The sequence below is a fragment of the Lissotriton vulgaris genome, chromosome 9 (assembly GCF_964263255.1).
Source record: "Lissotriton vulgaris chromosome 9, aLisVul1.2, whole genome shotgun sequence".
Taxonomy (NCBI): domain Eukaryota; kingdom Metazoa; phylum Chordata; class Amphibia; order Caudata; family Salamandridae; genus Lissotriton; species Lissotriton vulgaris.
In genome coordinates, this window is record NC_141697.1 from 414,466,970 (window position 1) to 414,487,820 (window position 20,851).

Consider the following 20,851-nt stretch of genomic DNA (forward strand, 5'->3'; position numbering starts at 1 on the left):
TAAAGAGAGAAGAGAGTGAGGTGGGAGAAAGTAGAGGGTGAAGTGAGCGGGACAGCAAGGTGCAGTGGAGAGAAAGGAGGGTAAGTTGAAAGAGGAAGGTGACACACAGAGAAAGGACAGTGAGGTGGAGAGAGTAGGAGATCAAACATATAGAAATGCACAGGTAAAACTTGTACTCAGAACCCAGCAATGGATACCATATGCAGCTCTCACCTGTACAAGACCACCCAACATGCACAGACCCAGCTCCTAGACACCTGGGAGTTTCTGGACAGCCCCACTTGTCTTCATGGCCCATCCAAATCCCAAATCCTGGAGCCTGGCCTGCTACCGAGAGACAACTCAAGAGGCCGCTATGAAAATGTCCATGACTATTTCACTCAGAGCCCCGGCACAGCACATCCAATCCCAACAACGGAAGAACGCAATCCTTCCATGGAGAAGATGCCCATGTGCATTGCCAACGAAGGGCAGAATCACTACACCTCATGACTCTAAAGACTTCTTCAAACAATAAAAAATTGTACATGTCTCAGGCCCATACTAGGTGGCAGAAATATATGGATACATTGTAAAGCCAGTTTGATCTGGGAAGGTCACCAAAAATTACATTATAACTTTCAAGATGGCTCAAGTGTTTATACAAGCTGCCTCATTCATCTGAGTGTTCACCCTATAGAATTGAGTTTTGGGGACCTCTAAACCCATTGACTTTATAAACATTGGCAGGACAGAATAAATCAAGGCACATTTTTAAAAACAGTTCTGAAGTGATTTTATTGTGTCGTACCCATGTTTACATTAATTTTCAGATATTGATTCAACAAGATGTTATTGATAGGATGTGTAGCTTACATCGGTCAGACAATGACAAGTTCCGAATGGGCAAATTGCCCCCATGATACTCTTTTACCAAGACTTCGGTGGATGTAATATTATGCAGATTTAGTAAGAATTTTACGCGACAGAAACCTGTCCTATTTAATAGCCCATCTAAGTAGAAAACTAAGCCAATCGATTTAAGTCTAGACAGTGCTTGAAGCAAGCACATGTTACTACTGCTGCACTACACTGCCAGGACCATAAGCACGCACTGCAAAAAGGGCTAGAACAAGTGAGCTACTTGCCACGATGGACCAGATCACCCTGGCTGATGGATACAAGAGGAAGCTTTTCTATAAACAGTGCAGATTTTATGAGCCAGGGGCTATATTCTCATTTAACATTATCACATTTAGACAGGTCTCCCGCTGGCGGTGCGAGAGGATTGAGATTGACGTTGCTGCATTGGCTGAACAGAGTGCCTTATAGATTAGTTCTCTATTAAAAGTCTTAATAAATATACAAATTAGACAATATTCACAAAGTAGGCCATATAAAAATATATATATTTATTTACGAGAGTCATGCCAATGCAATACATCAAACTAGAGTAACCTGAGTGATTCTATTGCTGTACATTTATTGTGTGGGGGGGGGGGGGGGGGGAGACAGACCAGCTGAATATCAACAATTTTTACAAATATCCATCGTCACATCTACACAGGATAATATAAATAAACATGTGTAATTCACGCTTTCTGAAACATTCCAGTCTTCACAGAAGTGGAATTGTTTAACTGTGACACAATCTTTTATCGTCAAAAACATGCCATATATGAAGTCCACAGATTTCGGACAATTCTATTTTAGTCCACTTCCTCCATGCGAGAAGAATCTTCATCATCTCCTTCTAAAGGAGGGGTCTCCTTCGTTGCCTGCGTAGTAGTGTCTTCCATAGGAACGTCATCTTCATCAATACCTGTGGAAAGAGCAGGGTTGTTAGTGTATTTAACGGATTTGTGTGTTTTCTAACCCCCCTGGTCCAGCCAACACAGCATTCGCATTCTTAAAGCATTCAACATTCTAGAGCGCACTGTGAGAACAGTCACCATTGCCCATGTGGGTGCCTTTGGCTTGGGTAGAATGTTTGGGTGGAGGGCAATTATCTCCTGGTAATGCCTGTTTAACGTTTATTGTACCAAGCAACTGGTAGCCCAATTGGTAATGTTAAACTCTGCAATACCATGCAGTTATGAAGTAGAAAGACCACTCCCCCAGCCCCCTAAAAATCTAACATTCACCTATTTTTTATTATTGAATAATAAAAGAAAGGAAACATCTAGCTCATACATTTGCAAAAAGCATCTTCTGCAATACAGCGTTACTTTACACGGATGAGGAATGTTTTAGTATAATGTTTTATTTACCTAAGCCCAGTTTAATCATCCTGTAGATTCGGTTGGCATGAGTTTGTGGATCCTCGAGTGAAAAGCCCGATGACAATAGGGCTGTCTCGTACAGCAGAATAACAAGATCCTTAACTGATTTGTCATTTTTATCTGCCTCTGCTTTCTGTCGTAGAGTCTCAATGATGGAATGCTCAGGGTTGATCTCCAGGTGTTTTTTCGCTGCCATATAACCCATTGTAGAGTTGTCTCTCAGCGCCTGTGCCTTCATGATCCTTTCCATGTTAGCAGTCCATCCGTAAGTGCTCGTCACGATGCAACATGGGGATTCAACCAAACGGTTTGATACAACTACCTATAAAGGAGATCAAAAGGAAAAGGAGATCTATATAATTATTGACCCTATTTTAAACGACTATGACAATCTGTCACCAGTACATAAACCACTCTGTGATGAAACGTTTACATGACATGCACCCCAAGACAGATTAAAATGTTAAAGCTACTTCAAAGCAATGCAAAAAGACAACGACTTGCTTGTAGTCAAGCAAATCTTTACAATACTGCACATTTGAATAACATCCCAATAAGATCCAAATGTTTAAGGGCATACATTTACAGAAACCCAAATGACGGTCCATAACAATCTAATCCAAAATCCAAAAGATGAAGGAACGTTATTCACATCTGAATCGAGGTGTGATACCACAACTTGAATAAACACCCCCTATATGTAAAGAATATAGGGACAGTTAGACCCTTAGTACCAGTCGGCTGATAAATACCGATGGTTGGTATAGGAATTACGAATTTTGTGGTAATCACCAAGCCAAACCTACCGATATTTACAGAGGAGGGAATTTTGGGAAGGGGTGGGCAGGGAGAAGCAGTATTTACCATAACATGCTGATTTCTATAAAATAAGCTGCAAAATCCACAATATTCCCCGAAAACTCGCGATAGGGAGATTTGTCACATTCAGTAAATACTTAAGACCTTTACAGCCTCCGAATAACCATGATAGCAAGTCTTAATATAAATATATACAAACACACTTAACTACATACCTTTTCAACTTTCTTGTCAAGGATATCTTTCATTACTTTACAAAGGCTTTCATACTTGGCTTTTTTCTCCTCTTGCTTCTTTTTTTCTTCTTCGTCTTCAGGAAGCTCTAACCCCTCTTTAGTAACCGACACAAGCGTTTTCCCATCAAATTCTTTAAGCTGCTGTATGCAGTATTCATCAATGGGTTCAGTCATGTAAATGACCTCCAGTCCATGCTTTCGCAGTCTCTCAACAAAGGCAGAGTGAGAAACCTGATCGCGGGTTTCACCTGTAGAAACAAAACACGTCTTTCAGGATTCTATTGTTATTTACCTCAAGTTCATTACAAAATAATTTGTTAGCATTTGTTGCCACATACCAGTGATATAATAAATGTGCTTCTGGTTTTCCTTCACTCGTGATACATAATCCGCTAGAGACACCATTTCATCACCAGAGGCAGATGTGTGAAAGCGAAGCAATTCTGAAAGTTTTTTACGATTCTGTGAATCTTCATGAATTCCAAGCTGTAAAAGTAAATATAAGATAATGCAGAAACTCCATAAAAAAGAACATTAAAAACAAAACACACTATACAAATGGGAATTCTGGAAAAAATCAACTAGAGTCAATCAACTATAGTCCATTAATGGGAAAATGTGCATTGGGGTCATATAATCATCAATGTATTGGTTTACACTTGGCAACTCAGTTGCCCTCGAATTACCCTCTTCCACTCTACATTTTAAACAAATGTACAAGTCCATGGTAAAAGAATAGCCAATCAAAGTATAAAGATTTTCATACACTGAATTATCACTGGGTGGAAAGTCAAAGTTCCAAATACAGCAAGCCATAAAACCTCAACAAACTCCATTCCATACACTCCGTTATCCACTATTATTTTTGCACAAGTGGGTAGGATGGCCTTTTTGCTTTTCTAATTCCCTGGTAAAACACAACTTAATGTAAATAATGTTGACAAGCTGGATATCATGCTTTGTTCCGTGCTAGGCAACGAATAGAATGCAACGTTTTCTCCCCTAATAACCCTTTTAGTCTCATTAGTGCAGTGACTTATTTTCTGTCTGAATTTACTAAGGATGGATGTCAACAGACTTGAACAGTTTAGAGAGAGGAGACGTATCACCAGGGAAAAACAGAAACCCACATAAATCCTGGAAAACTTGTCAAAACAGATGATTTAATATTTCCTGCCTGACCACTTTAGTTAATACAATTGGCAGTGGGAATGGGATAAAGGGCTGTAGAGAATTTGCAGCAAATAACTGCAGCCCTAGACAAGACAACCGACGTAACTAAAGCCCATATGACTGTGGCCATATATCGAAGACACACTTTTAGTTTACAGTGGAAATCCATCATAACTAGAACATCCAAGTACTATAGTGTAAAGTTTATATTTGATGCTACCTTTTATGTATTGTCTCTTACCTTAAGGTTTTTGGAAAACTGCTCATAGAACTTTTTGTAGTTGTCTTTATCCTCCGCAAGCTCAGTAAACAGTTCTAAACATTTTTTGACTATGTTCTTTCGGATAACTTTAAGAATTTTACTCTGCTGCAACATCTCGCGAGAAATGTTAAGAGGAAGGTCCTCAGAGTCCACAATACCTCGCATGAAGTCTGCCAAAGAACAAGAAGAGGGGTTTAGAAACACAATTAAAATATTATGAAAGAAAAGAAAACACTAAACACGATTAGAAGATCGTGCACCTCTGAAGAAAAACAAAACAGACTTACAGTACCAGCACAGAGGCGGAGAAAACAAGTACTGCAAGCAGGCAATAGCGGCACTTTGTGAAAGAAACTAAGGCCTTTAATTCCCTGATGCAGAATTTAACACGCAGAAAAGAGGAGTTTGAGTTATAAAAAAAAATAATGGGCCTCAATGAACATGGTGTGCACCCAAATGTAGAGATATGATGGCTTTAATTATTCCTCAAGAAATGTTTGACAAAATGCAATGAATAAGAATGTCTAGGGATTTCAATAAACAAAAATATCCTACTTTAACACTTACTTAGGTATTCAGGTATGAGCTCCTCACAATTGTCCATAATAAACACTCTACGCACATACAACTTTATGTTATTCTTCTTTTTGCGGTTCTCAAATAGGTCAAAAGGAGCACGCCTTGGGGTAAAAAGCAGGGCTCTGAATTCCAGCTGGCCTTCTACTGAGAAGTGCTGCAAGAAAGTACAAAAAAAAATATGTTTGATGAGAGAAAACTAATAGTGTGCTTTCATTACTAAGCATTCTCATTTCAAACCAGCTGCAAAACATTCTCACCAGACCACTTCCAAACTGCAACTATCAAACAGAGCAACAAACAATCCATAGCCTGACTCTTATCTGCGCTTCAAATTTATGACTCACAGCCCAAATAACACTCTTGTAGGTTGAGGGCAGAGTTTTCACACAGATGTGTCTAGAATCACAGGGGTGGGTGGTAAGGTGTTTATTACAAGTTAAGACACTACCACACTAGCTCCTTAACTTTTGTTAGGGCTTCATCTTTAATTGAAAATTACTACCAGGCTAGTCCCAGCACACACCTCAACTTCACACGCATTGTAAACATCTTTCCGCATTCACACATGAACGAGTGGGAAAACAGCCATTAATGTAGTCACGATATTATCCTATTTCCTTCAACGATGAACAAAAATCTGATTCGATTGTAAGATTTATATAGCGCTCGAATGCCCAAGGGCGTCTCGGCCTGAAATAATCATAACAGAAAAAATATATGAGCTCACACAACCCTCAATGACATTACTTGGCGTGACTTGGGTGCTTATGTAAGGAAAGGGAATAATGTACACACTTGAGGTGACCGATTGTGCTTGAGATATGGACATGCTGTGGAACGTTGAATGCAGATTATGCAAGAATGTGATTGCATTGAAGGTTGGATTATGCCTGGGACAAGCCTGGCAGTTATAGTTGAAAGAATGGCGCTCTTTCAAGTGCCATGAATTGACTACCATGAAATAAAGAAATTACATCTATAAAAGTGGTTCTGAACTCATTGGTGTTTTTCGAACTCACTTGGGTTAAGCCCCTGCTCCCGTCTAATAAAATCCTGCAGCTGTATTCAGATGACATGACATTTAACAGAAATCATAAAACATTAGCTTCTTACTTTTCTATACAAGCACCATCATTTTACCGCATTATATCCATGTGAGAGTGCTCTGAAACAGTGAGCCACCAGGATAACAACTTATTAAAAAAACACTACGAATATTCAGATTATAAAGAGTGTGGTGTGTTGGTGGTACCACAACCAGTTAATATCTACTTGCAGAAACTAGGCTTAACATATTTCAGGAAATCTATATATCTGCTTTGGTGGTAACAACCAGTTAATATCTATTTGCAGAAACTAGGTGGAACATATTTCAGGAAATCCATACATCTGCTTTAGAGTAAGGTAAACTGAAAGTGCAAGCTTTTATTGGCATGGTATGAAATAGTCTCAGATTAAATAATAAAAAGATATAAATATATATATATATATATCAATTAACGCCAGACTCTAGGGTGACTTACAACCCTCAAGGTATGTTTACCTTCACTGCCAAATGATCTTCCCAGTCGTTGGTGAGACTTTTGTAAAATTCCCCGTACTCCTCGTTACTAATATCATCTGGGTTTCTTGTCCAAATAGGCTTTGTTTTGTTGAGTTCTTCCTGGTCGATGTATTTTTCCTTAATCTTTTTGGTTTTCTTTTTGCTTCCAGCTTTCTTGTCATCCTCTTCTTCGTCAGAACCAACATCCTCTATATCTGGCTTATCTTCAGACTTCTCCTCCTTCTCATCTTTAGTTTCTTCCTTTTCTTCTTCTGCTTCGTCATCACTTATCTCTTTATCACGCTCCTTCTCTACCTATGAAGGAAGTAGAAGGACTGACATGACATACACTCTTTGCTTTGGAACAGTTTTCTTCCAAGTAAATTGTAGAAAGGATAGTAAGAGGATTCGCAAGTGAAGAATGTGGGAATACTCTACAATTATTTAACGAGTGCATGTTAGACGCCCTTGCTGGAAGAAACATATTTTAAAGAAAACTGTCACCTACAGCTGTAAACAGGTACCTTCTCACACAATACATTTGTCAGGTTAAGATAGAGAACACTTCTTAAAATTGCATATTGACATGTTTACATCAGTCTTGCTGGATTTGAGAACAAACTTGTAATATGACAAATCTTCATGCAAATATATATTTCTAAAGTGCCTCGCCGCTAACGAGCTGGGAGGAAAGGAGCGGATAGTGGAAAAGCTAGTTTTCCAAATTAATGTTTAGGCATATAACTGGAATGGGAGGGATTACCACAAAACAGTTGTATTCCACTGGAATACACTGGAGATGTTTTTTAATCTCCTACCAAGTGTTCTTAGAAATGGCTCCAACATTGTGTTTCTCTGCATGTGTAGCAGAACCCAACTAAACATTTGGCTCAGTTCCGAAAAGTTAGAATTTACTTACAAAAAGTGTGATTGGATAACCAATGAATTGGGAGTGTTTCTTCACTATTTCTTTGATTCGCTTTTCTTCCAAGTATTCAGTTTGATCTTCCTTTAAGTGAAGGATAACTTTGGTACCACGACCAAGAGGTTCACCTTAAAATACAGGGGGAAAAGCACATTAAATATAGGTGTAACCCACCACTCGAAGGCCATCCTAGTTATCAGTTCAAAACTTTAGATTCTAAGCCTAGACACTGTCATGATCATTCTGAGAATTGGAAGTGGTAAGCATAATCAGCTCTTTTTTTTGCCAGGTTCAAATACTTGCTAAACAACTTATGTCAAGTACGAAGATACGCACTTTCATTTCAAGTCGTCCTGGAGCATTAAGTATACTGACAAGCAGCTTGTGATGAAACCTGTCCTAGTTTAATTTTTCTTTTTTTAAAGAAGATTATAATGCCGCACTAACGTTCTTAGAATACAACACCCAGACACTATTCATTTTCCATATACGTTAGGGTCACACTTTTGGGATGTAAGCCTGCTTTTGGTTTTAATGTTGAACCCACTCGGACTTCACCTTCACACCCTCCTCTAACTGCTACAACAGAGACCAAAACAAGCATTCGTAAAGCCAACAGGTCTACTCTTTGGGACCCGTTGGCTTTGCCAATGGTTTTTAGCTAGGCAAAGATAACTTGTTTTTGTGCTTTAACAGACAAGCTAGGAAGGGTGGGAAGAAGAGTGACATAAAGTAGCAGGTACTTGAGAGGCGGGGTGGGAGAGATACTCTCTTGGAGTGTTGAATGTAAAAAGTAGTTATCTGAATATGAGCAGAGAAAGAATACAAATCTGTCAATCTAAAACATAGTATGATCGGTAAGGAGGTGCACAAGAGCAGGGAAACTACAGAGTAAGCAAGCAAATGAGAGAAAAAGCCAATTTATGGTAAACAATGGACTTGTAAACGTTTGGTATGGCTCGCAAGAGATCTTTGATCAGACAGCAAAAAGGTGCCGGTAACCTGGGTCTAAAAAGCAGATAAGCAAAAATTGACATTAAGACTGGCAGATAAACCTGCTTTCCTGTCACATTAGGCCTGGTACATACCAGTATCAATTCGGACAGTGAATGATCCTCCGGCCGACGACTCCCAAGCATACTGTTCATCGTCGTTGTGCTTTGTGATCACGCATACCTTCTCCGCCACTAGATATGCCGAATAGAAACCGACGCCGAACTGACCTATCATGGAAATATCTGCGCCTGCCTGCAACGCCTCCATGAAAGCCTTGGTTCCGGATTTGGCGATGGTGCCCAGATTATTGATGAGGTCGGCTTTGGTCATACCAATGCCCGTATCTATAATTGTCAGGGTGCGTTCTTGTTTGTTGGGAATAAGCTCAATCTTTAAGTCTTTTCCAGAATCCAACTTGCTTGGATCAGTCAAGCTCTCGTAGCGAATTTTATCCAGTGCCTGGAAATAAGGGAATATGGTCAACTTAACTGTAAAACCATAAAAACATAACCAAAAATAGCCACAATGTTAGTAAGCAAGCGAGACTTACATCGGACGAGTTGGAAATAAGTTCCCGCAGGAAGATCTCTTTGTTGGAATAGAAAGTGTTGATGATCAAGGACATCAACTGAGCGATTTCAGCCTGAAAGGCAAACGTCTCCGCCTCCTCCTCCATTGCCAGATCTTTCTTGCTCTCTTCAGGCATCTGAAAAGAAGGATATACATTGGATTACGTATTGTCTCGTTTTAAAATGTCTACATCAGTATACTTAATGATCGTTGACACATGGTCTTTGCTACAAAGTTGGTCTCAAGATCAGACAATGTTGCAGCAAGAACCTTTAACTGGGTCCTATTTGTCAACAGTACGCTGGCTACAGTTGCGTTTATGGAGCACGAATGATGACCCGCTGTTTCGGTTACTGCATGATACTCCCTTTTAGAGGGACACCCTCGTACTGGGCTCTCAACAGTTTCTGGGCTCGCTGCCCATGCACTGGACGGGACTGGATGGCCTCTGGCGCCATCTGGAGGCCACTCGTGCATCGTCTTTAGCACCAACAGACCTGCAGATCAAGTTCTGACGGAGTTTGTCTTTTACCCATCAGCAGCAATACATCAACATACCAAAAATACACAAAGGTATCAAAACAGGTGCTCACACTACACTATATGTGAATACAGTGCAACTTTTCTCCTTTGTGAAGTCAAGGTTACTCTCGAAATCCTTTAGCGTGTACTGCTTATCTTTTAAGTGATCTAGACGCCTATATGATGAATTCGGAGGAGAATAAAGCCATTTCAAACCCCTGCAGGAAAGAAAAACATACCCCGTGCTGAAAATGGCAAGAAATTACAGCAAGGAGCCATAAATGAGGATTGGGGAGGGATCAGTGTATAGCAATTAAAAGGGGTCCGGGTCATTAAAAGCAGAATGTAATAGTCACATTTTACATGCATGGACTTACACACCTGTGTGATTTCATGTCTCTGTGACGTGTGCGATTTCAAATACCCCGACACCCTACACTGGGATGACTAGCGCTACAAAAGATAACGTCGTTATTAATGTAATTACTAATACAGATACATCCCCCGTCCTTGTAGTGCATGCATCCCTCTTACATACAGGGGTATACAACACAACATCAAAAACAAGCCACCCTTTAGTTTCTCTCAAGTACTTGTAAAGTGTCAAATGTCTGTGTGCTTTTGTTTCCCTGCCATTGCAATAGCTCTACTTAGCTCCCCTGTTGGGATGATGCTCGAATAAAGAGCGGATGGTCACATTTTAATTCAGTCCTTTGAATGATGTCCCGCTGGAAGTGAAATTAAACTCCCCACAGCGCAACGTCTGCACGCTGCTGTTGTGAACTGAAAAGAGACGGCGTGCTGCCGCTGCCGAATGTGGCCCGGGGTCGGCAAGTTCCACCGGGATAAATTCAGCACATTTCTTTGAGCAGTAATGACGACCGAATCCTCAACGACCCCCTCATTTCTCGCACATATTGACCCAAACATCGAACTCTAGACCCCCAACCAGTCACCTCGTTTACCAGGATTGACGAGCTCACCTTTAAGTAGCAGACGCGCTGTCCCTGCGGTGTCCGTTGGTCGCTTCTAGAATATTGTCCGGTACCCGCTGCCCACTTCAGGCTCGCAGTGAAGAGGGCTCCCGTGGACTTCGGCTTGAAATACCGTTGGCTTCCGAGAAAAGCCGGGATATTTGTATCTCAATGAATATTTTCCGGAGGCTGCCGGCTGGCTGTGCGCTGCTTCTGAGAAGCTCCGATCTCTCCGCTCAGAACTGCGGGGCAGCGGCGCGCCTCTCGCTTTATACACACCGCAGCGGCATCTGGAAAGCTCCAGACGCCGCCCTCCTGCCCGAGCGGCCTGGAAGGCACCAGAATCTCGAAGCTTCCAGCACCTTCTGCGCCGCTTTACGCAACACCCGCCCGAGCCAGTCAGAGGAGCGGGAGGCGGCGCTGGGGATGTGGCCTTCCCCGCAGAAAGATCGTGAAGGCGCTGGACGGCTGGGAAAGTTCTTCCCAGCTTCTCTTCTTCTAAAGCAGGTTAAAAATGGTGCACGCTTTGGGGAAATAAACATAGCCCGCCCTGCTTCCTTCCCGCCACTATTGCAGACATTTACACGATGTGTATAAATGCAATCACATAGAAAATATAAGTATTCGGCAGATGAAGCTTGGCAGGTGTAAGTTTCTGCACACTAACAGCCCAACAGGAACTGCATGGACTTTGGAGAGTCCAGATTTTAAAAGCCACAAGTGGGTTTATCGTAGTTGTATTCAACACCTCATCAGCGGTAGCAAACGCTATTAAATGCAAACCCTTCCCTCTTCTATCCCACCACTAACCTTTTTAATTCAAATAACAGACTGACATATCCACTGCTCAAATTAATTTAATAATTCACTGCACTAATTCCTCACTAATCCTTTTTGGGTTCGGAGTAGCATGCTACTCTGCGAAAAAGTGCTTCAACGCCTTGGCAGGGGTAGTAAGCACCAGGCGCACATCGCCTATAGGGCTCAAAAGGCTTCAGCCCCTGCCCCCCCTCACCGTTGTGTGTGTCAACCTGGGCTGGGACAGCTTCCAGGACACACACACACTGCAGTGGGCTCGCTGGTCTGGTGTCTGTTTTATTGCAGCCGCACTCGAGTACTTCACAGGTCTTTAAAAGGCCATTTACTTGTTAACAAGGCTTTGTTTTTTTTCACCCCTTCTAAGAGCCCCTGCATCTCCTCTCCACTCTGCCTATTTCTGGAAGAATTAGCCCCCCCTCCCGAAATGTGGCTCTGGTAAGCGCTATATAAATGTAATTATAATTACTAATATATTTGGTGCAGAAGAACATGTTTTCCCCATTTAGAGATGGTATGGCAGTTTTAATGAAAACACATAACTATATTAACATCGGGCGCTAGGTGGCACGCGACCAAGATGGCCGCAACAGCGAAGGCTCCTGCCAGACCGGGCAGAAAACATCCTACAATGCCTTCCTGATTTATGATATGGAGATCGGCAGCGTCACTAGCAGAGAGTACTAACTCAGCTGATCTCATTGGTGTCCCCTGTGCCTCGAGAAACGCCGTAGTCCCAGAGTTGGAAGCAGTCGAAGATTTGAGCGGGACTGGCTGGGGCCGGCCGGCGGTGACTGGACGGAGCACAGCTGCAGAAAAGGCCGTGGCGGACTAGGCCGGCGGGAAGAGGCATCCACTGCGACCTCCCGTGAGGGGGACACACAGCGGTATACGGCGGAGTCCCGGTGTGATCGAGACCGCCAAAACAACTGAAGAGGAGCACCATCCTGGAGTCGAGACTTCGCTGGCCCTGAGGTGAGGCAGGCTGCGAGATTGACACGAGCCGCCTGCGGCTGGGTCGACCCGCGTTGCGGGTAGCCACTGCAGGCGGCATGAGAGAGGCCACGACCGAGAGAGCTGCAGGCTAAATCGACCCCGCGCGGTTTGGCTGTGTCGCGCTGGGTGAGGAGCCTGTCCTTGTGCCCGAATGCCGTAACGGAAGGACCTGCCAACAAGTGTGAAGGACCTGCCTGGGTGACGCTTTTGCGATCGACCGCCATTTTAGAAACGGTGGTGTGCGTCAGTCGGGGCCGACAAAGACCTGGCGCAGTGATATACACCCCGACCCCAGGAGTAACGGACAATACATTTCACCAAATATAAGAGGTGGGGCATGAATGCTGTAAGTGCTAACATTGCATAAGGTGGCAATACTGGGCTGGGGCAACAGATATGCGACTCCCCCCCCCCAAATGCTGCGCAGAAGGAGGTTGGGGACTGTGAAGTTTGCCCACACGTGTCGTACGTGCCCGAGGACCAGAAGGGCGACCCAATTGCGTTATTGACTTGAATACCTGGAACCCCACTGGAGACCCGGTGTGCCCCCACGGTCTTGAGACTGCTTGCCTCGGCTCTCTCATACCCGAGCACAGATCTGCCATATTGAAGACCCTAAACTCTTGGTGCCACAGGAGTGGGCCAGGATAGTACAAGACACGAACCCCTGCTGGTGAAGGACCAGCCCCTGATCGCACAATTGCAGTGGGAGGTCAACATGGGGCGCAATGACGCCAAACAGGCGAAACTCACGTTTGACTCTCGAAAACCGCCGAATGCTAACATCTCGGAGCGTACCAACTCGGAAAATGCGGACAATCAAGAGGAGGACTGGAAGTCCCTGCCACTGAGCATGAAGCAGAGCCTATAATCCATTGATGCCAAAATGGACGCAATGAATGCAAGAATGGACACAGTGGTGAACAAACTTGAAGTCCAGGGTGTCGGGGCTGGAGGATGGTGCTGTAGCGAATAGGGAACAAGTACTTCAAATGGACAAGCTCCTAAAAATAATCGCAGATAAGAACGAGGATTTGGAGGCCCGTTCAAGGAGGAACAACGTCCGCGTCTTAGGCCTGGCCGAATCAACAAATACGGGTCGCATGGAGGACTTCATGGAAAAATTGGTCATAGATCTATTTGGGAGAGACTCCTTCTCGGCACACATGACGATAGAAAGAGAGCACAGGTTGTTGGCAGGACATCCACCCCCAGGGGCGACACCTCATCCTATTATCATGCATTTCTTAAACTACCGTGACAGAGATACGGTCCTCAGACTGGCACCGGAAAACGGTCAGGTGCACTACGAAATACTACACTAGCTTTTTTCCAGATTTTACCGAAACGGTTCAAGAAGCTAGATGTAAATTTGCCGCAGCGAAGAAAAAACTTCAACAACAGGAGATACCATACACCATGATGTACCCCGCGAAGCTAAAGATCACACACCGCGGATGCCAACATTACTTTACCAACCCCCAGCAGGCTTAGGACTACCTCAAGAAGAGTCGCAGGGCGGCATCCAGGGAAGCAGCAGCACGAGATCGCTCCAGATCGCCGTCACCGATGTCTCAGCCGGAATGAACTTCCTGAGGCTTACCAATGCTAGTAAAAGCGGACGAGACACTAGCACAGCAGATCGATGGCTTCAAACTGGTGATGTATTCCTGCTGACATTTTAACTGTAATGAGGTCTGCCCGGTCACTCTTCCCCATCCCACAGAAGCTGCTCGCCTAACCGGCGTTGTGGCGGGTGGGTGCAATAGGGGAGAAGAGAAGGCATGGCGCGGGCCCCTAGTGTCTCCTATAACGGGTGAACCCCCAGTTAATGTTGGGATTGACTGTTAAGATGGTGAGAAAGCAGATATGTGGGGAGGGTGGGACTAGCCTACCCGGCAAGTTGGGGGAGCCGGCGTGGGTGGGGGGAGGATGCGCTATGGTAGATGTGCTGCACAGAGTACAGGCAATTACGAATAATGTTATGTGCTACATTGATGGTTTCTTTTGTAATGGAGATGTTGGATAAGGCATGCGACACTCGTAACGTTAAGGTGGCGTCGTGGAATGTGTGAGGCCTCAATGACCCTAGGAAACGAAGGCAGGTGCTTGGGTACTTAGATATGCACGATATCAAGATTGCTCTTCTACAAGAAACTCATTGGGCCCCCGAGACCAACCCGCGATTCGCCTCGAGATGGGCCTCCCACTGGTGCTTTGCGTCTAACTCCAGCTATTCTAAGGATGTGACCATACTAGTCAAGCGTGGGGTGGCATTTGCTCCCAGTGGCTCTGAATCCGACGGTGGTGGCAGGTTCTGCCTCCTTTGGGGTAGACTCCATTTGTATGATGTGGTGTTTGCCAATTATTATGGCCCTAATACAGATGATCCCCATACCCTTCTCCTGTTGTGGGGCAAAATACAAACGTTAGGTATCACTTATGTTATTTGGGGGGACTTTAAGACAGCACTACGACCCCAGATGGACAGATCTCGAGCTTCCCCACCCCATTACATGCTAACACAAAGACACTTAGTGATATTATAGATACCAACTACTTGCTGGATTCCTGGAGGTACAGACATCCTGCTCTCAGGAAAGGCACTCACTTCTCGGCGGTCCACTCAACCTGGGCTAGGCTTGACTATGTGTTTGTTTCTGCAGGCATGACACACTGGCTGGGCCGAACGCACCACCTGGCCCACACGTATTCGAATCACTCTCCGGTGATCGTAGAGCTACAGCCCCCTCTAGACAGCTCCCCGTATCTAAATTAGCGCCTCAACCCATATCATCTCAATGACTCAGCCTTTAAAGCTGAGATAGAACAAGATATCCAGGATTTCTTCGAACGCAACCAAAATTCTGTATCTAGCATCACGACGGTATGAGAGGCATTCAAAGTAACAGCAAGGGGATGGTGCATAGCTAAAGGTGGGGGTGTCCTTAAATTACTTCGAAACGATCTTCGCAAACTAGAGAGGGAGCTCCAAGATCTATAAAATGCCCTTGCCCGTAGTCCTGATGATAATGCTATAAAGGCCGAAATGCGTGACAAAGTTACGGAATATGAGCTGTGTGCAGATAGGGAATGTCAATTTCGGGAGAAACCGCACATGGCACGCATCTACTGTGAGGGGGGTCGCCCGGGGAAGGCGCTAGCGAGTGCGACCAAACCCCTTAATTTTTCTAACTATGTTACGGAAATCCAAGACACACACTGCAACACACATAGGAATCTCCTGGACCTACTCAGTACTTTTAGGGAACACTATAGCACGCTTTACTCTTCTCAAAGAGGTGCTCCACTCGATTTGCCTACCTACTTTGGGGATACTGCACTTGCCTGGCTGGGTGATACCCAGAAAAAGTTCCTTAACTTAGACCTGGAACTCGACAAAATCACTGATGCCATCATGCATATGAACTCGGGACGAGCCCCGGGGTCAGATGGACTCCCAATTGAATTTTTGCAAAACCTATGCTCAGTTACTGGCTCCCATCCTGAAGGAAGTGTTTTATGCGGCATTAGAAGAAGGATGCTTACCCAAGACTATGAGAGAGGACCTCATAACCTCGCTGCTTAAACCAGGAAAGTTCCCATTGCTGTGCGATTCATACCGCCCCCTGTCTTTATTAAACTATGGCATTAAAATATTGGCAAAGGTCCTCGTGACCCGACTTAACCTATTGATGGAGCGACTGGTACTGGCCGATCAAGCGGGTTTCATACCCAACCGCCCCACATCGCACAACCTTAGAACCCTAGCCGCCGTACTTCAGGATATTGATCCTACCTGTGAGGCGGTGGCGGTATTTCTCAACGCCACTAAGGCGTTTGACTCACTAGAGTGGGACTACTTGCTGGGTACATTGGAGTCAATGGGAATGCCTTTCACTTTCCTGCACTGGATACGACTACTGTACTGTCGGCCGACAGCGACGGTGCTGTTAAACGGGGCCAGATCTCCCCTCTTTACTATTTTCAGAGACACCAGGCAGGGATGTCCACTTTCCCCAATCCTCTTTGCTCTGGCCATTGAGCCTTTAGCTGCGAAACTCAGACAACACCATAACCATAGGGCATTGGTCTACCCAGCCAGGCAACTACTAATTTCCCTATACGCAGACAAAATGACATTATATGTAAAAAAAGACTCAGGAAAACCTAAACCCTGTACTGCGTGAAATCACAAAATTTGGCGGAATTTCTGGTGTACAAATTAACTGGGCGAAGTCTGCTATATTCCCCCTCACTGATAACACACAGCCACACCAACTAGACTACCCCCTACTCTGGGAATCTGATGAGTTAAAATACCTAGGCATTCGAGTTACGAGAAATAAAGATACACTGATGAGAGCTAATTATGGGACAGCCATTGATAAGATAACAGACAACATCACTAAATGGATACACCTGCCTCTTTCCATGGCGGGCAGAATCTCTGTTATCAAGATGGTAATACTACCCAAACTGTTGTACTTGTTCACCAATAACCCATACCATTCAGGGAGGTTTTTCTTCTGCACACTTAGGACCCAGCTCACACGGCTCAAAGGGGGAGGAAAACAGGCAAGACTTAGCCTAGATACATTGATGCTCCCATATCTCCAAGGTGGGTTTGAAGACCCTAATTTTGAATATTATTATTACTGTGCACAAGCCCACTTTGCAACATACTGGACCCATTCCCCGCCGTATATGGCCCACCTAGAAGATGGCTATATGGCCCGACGCCTGCAGCAAGCTATCTGTTTACACCAGTGAAATAGAGGGTAAATGACCCATCCACTGTTGACTGCACAGGGCTGGCATGGCGACAGCTCGCTCGGGTCCTGGGGACCCCCTTTTTGTACTCCCCTAGGAAGCCTTTATTGGACGATCCCAGGTTGCAGGTGACATGCGAGGAGATATGCCGCCGAATGCTGACTACACTGCAATATCATACCTGGGGAGACCTTTACACCGGGGCCCAATTCCGCTCCATTGAGCAGTTTTTCGGAGCGCACACACCCACAATAATGGACACATTCTTATATACCCGGCTCCGACAAAGTGTCAGAGCGATTGCCCCTGTTTTTCCTAACGAACCGAATACCCTCACGCCCCTTCATGCTCTCCTGTAACAGGAGCCCCCCCCGACACGTCATCTCCCTCCTGTATAAACACACTCAGAACACAACATCTGTTCACACTCTGCGGCCCAGAAAAGCCTGGGATGCCCACCTCACTGTACCCTTAACGGATGACCAGTGGGAACTCAGTTGCGCCAAGACAGATAGACTTAAAAGCAATAGTCGACTACGCTTCATTCACTTTAAATTCCTCCACCGACTATACCACACCCCGTTAAATTGCATAGGTTTCACCTCAGAGACAATACACGATGTGAGCGCTGCGGGGAAGAGGAGGCAGACTTTCTACACCTGGCGTGGACCTGCCCCAGAGTGGCAGACTACTGGAAACAGGTTTTCGGTGGGACTCTCGCACATGCTGAAGGTCACAGTAGCGCCATGCAGACTTATGGCCCTGCTGGGCCTGACACAAAGTATCACTACAGTCCATAAAAGGTTTTTAGCTATGGGCTTACTCCTGGCCAAACGCCTGGTGGCGTGTGTAGGAAGGTGGATATCTGACTATGGTTGCCACCAACTTTTTTCCTGGTGTTTTGCTGGTTTTTCGACTTAGTTGACCTGGGACCCTGCTATTCAGGACCCCAGGCCCACTGCTCTCTCTGTAAAATGGATTCCATGTACTCTAGGTACATATCTAATTGGATACTGAGTCACCTTATCAGACCCTGTACAGTATACCTTAGGTATCCAGGGCATAGGTGTACCCATGGACTACCAGGGGCTGCAGCATGTATTATGCCACCCCTGGCTGGCCATCCAAATCTGACACAACTGGCTGCACGACAGCTGGGGCACGGTGGTGTAATCACCCTTTGCTTTAGATATAGTATTCCTATATCTAACCCTAAAATGGACACATATATTCCTATCAGTCACTCCTATGGCAGGCCTTATCAATCCTGAAGGCAGAGTGCTTTGAATTATGTGAGATGGTGCTCTGGCAACAGCTGAGCCCGTTTGCAGCTTGCGGAACCAAGTCCTAATAGCTGTTCCATGATAACGCTATACCATTGTGATGGGACCACGGCACCGTCAGCGTGGATACCACGTCGGCCCTCCCGGTCACAACCACCATTCCCTGTTGCCCGGACAACCAAAACAACCAGGACTCCACCCCTTTCTCTTTCCCTGCAGGAACCAGTCCCAACGCGGAACACACCGGAAGTGCATCCCCGCGACCCCGGAAGTCCCTCCCCCTTTCCGGAGGCGGACCACAGAAAAGCAGGAAGAACCGACAACACCGCGTTCAAGCAGGAAGACTCGTGGCAGGAGACGGCGTGCGAAGAACCCCCGGAGAAGAGAGGCGAACCCGAACCAGGAGACGAGGTCTGGACGGAGGACTGGTGGAGTCCAGAGGAGGACGCTGGAGAGCGGCCGCAACTCAAGGACGGAGTTGCGGCGGGCCAAGTGAGTACCAGTTCCGCGTGTGTGTAGATAGTAGGCAGTACGAGTGTCTGTAAATAGTAGGCTGTAAATACAACCCTTGTACAATAGAGTCCCCCCCTTCACGTTTCACCGCGCACTGTGAATAGAGTGTATATTCGTGTGAGAGTGGCACAATCACGACTGTAGATAAAACCTCCCCCACCTCCTGGCACAAAATCACCCTCCACCCTGACCGTGCTGTCTCTTCTCCTCTCTTACCTTCCCCTCCCTTTCCTCACCTTCGTTCTAGCCCCAACACTCCGGTGAAGGAAACAGTCTCCTACCCTCGGTTTGACCGACAGATCTAACGGCCCCTATTCTCTCTCTCCTTCCCCCCCCCCTCCGAGGAACCACCGTCCGGGAGCTGAGCCGACTGCTGCCTCAAGGACCAGCCCAGACTCCAGTCAAGACCAACAGCTGTCCCTGGACGTTCAGCGCAGGAAGACTCATCACCTCGGACCCGGAACCTGCAATCCTTTGGAACTCTCTTTTCCCTTGTGCCCTACCCTTGGAAAACTGTACTATAATAAACACCGGCTACGAGATAGCCCACTACATACGGCCTCCACGCTTGTTATTCCGGTCCGCTCCCACCCCACGCTTACAGGTGGTGTCAGAAGTGGGATTAACCGGAAGCATGGAGGCCGCGGTACAGAAGTTAGCAGACTCCCAGGAACAACTGGGAAAAATGATGGAGCTGTTCTTGAAAACGGCCGAAGAAGACAGAGGGCAGTTACACGATGTCCTGAAGGGTCAGGGCACCGCTCAGGACCAGGCTTTGGGGAAACTCACCGACGTCCTAGGCCAACAACGACCCACCACCTCCCTTCCTTCGGTGGTTCTCCAAAAGTATGTTCCGGGAGAGGACCCGGATTTCTTTTTAACTAATTTTGAACGGCTGGCTCAAGCCGCTGCCTGGCCTCCCGACCGCTGGGGTCATTATCTTGGTCCTTTACTGACTGGCGAATTACAGGCAGCATTCCAACAGGCTAATGTACAGGGACTGACCCCCTATGCGGACATCAAGACCTGTATCCTTGAGAGATTAGGCATCGATGACGAGACCTATCGGGTACGGCTCCGCCAAGCAAAAGAGGGACCACAGGAGACACCAAGAGCCCTCTCCTTCAGGATTAAAGACCTGGCTGATCGTTGGCTGAAGTCCTCTACCGCCACTAAAGAAGAAATTCTCTCTAAGATTTATCTGGAGCAGTTTCTGGCTTTGCTCCATCCTGCCACCCAAAAGTGGGTCCGTCAGCATGCACGTCTGACACTAGAAAACGCAATAGAAATCGCCGGCGCGTACAGCCGCGCCCAGGACTTGCAGAAGCCCAAGGAAGAGCATAGCCACCGACCGCAAGCACATGGACACACCCGAGGCCCCCGTCCTTTCCTGGCCAGGAAACCTGACCCTCCCCCTCTGTTCCCTTACCCGGTGATGTCCAGACCCCCACCACCTGGTCCCCAGTGCTACAATTGTGGGGGTTACGGGCACATCGCCCGGGTATGTCCACAAAAAGAAGAGCCAATGGAGGTGGGAATAGCCCGAAACTATGTATGTCTCTCCTCGGGGACCTCTCCTCCCGCTTTTCGTCGCCCAGTACGAATAGACG

General features: G+C 45.8%; 1 protein-coding gene across 1 annotated transcript; it reads right to left on the reverse strand.

Annotated features, from left to right (window-relative positions):
• Positions 1-750: 750 nt before the first annotated feature.
• LOC147690199 (heat shock protein HSP 90-alpha) lies at positions 751-11,252 on the reverse strand. Its single transcript, XM_086937825.1, has 11 exons — positions 10,870-11,252; positions 9,345-9,500; positions 8,887-9,253; positions 7,793-7,926; positions 6,874-7,188; positions 5,319-5,484; positions 4,731-4,921; positions 3,655-3,802; positions 3,296-3,564; positions 2,250-2,583; positions 751-1,801 (listed from the first exon to the last, which is right to left on the reverse strand). Exons 2-11 carry the CDS (start codon positions 9,498-9,500, stop codon positions 1,689-1,691), a joined length of 2,193 nt encoding a protein of 730 aa, XP_086793951.1. The 5' UTR covers positions 10,870-11,252; the 3' UTR covers positions 751-1,688.
• Positions 11,253-20,851: the final 9,599 nt, after the last annotated feature.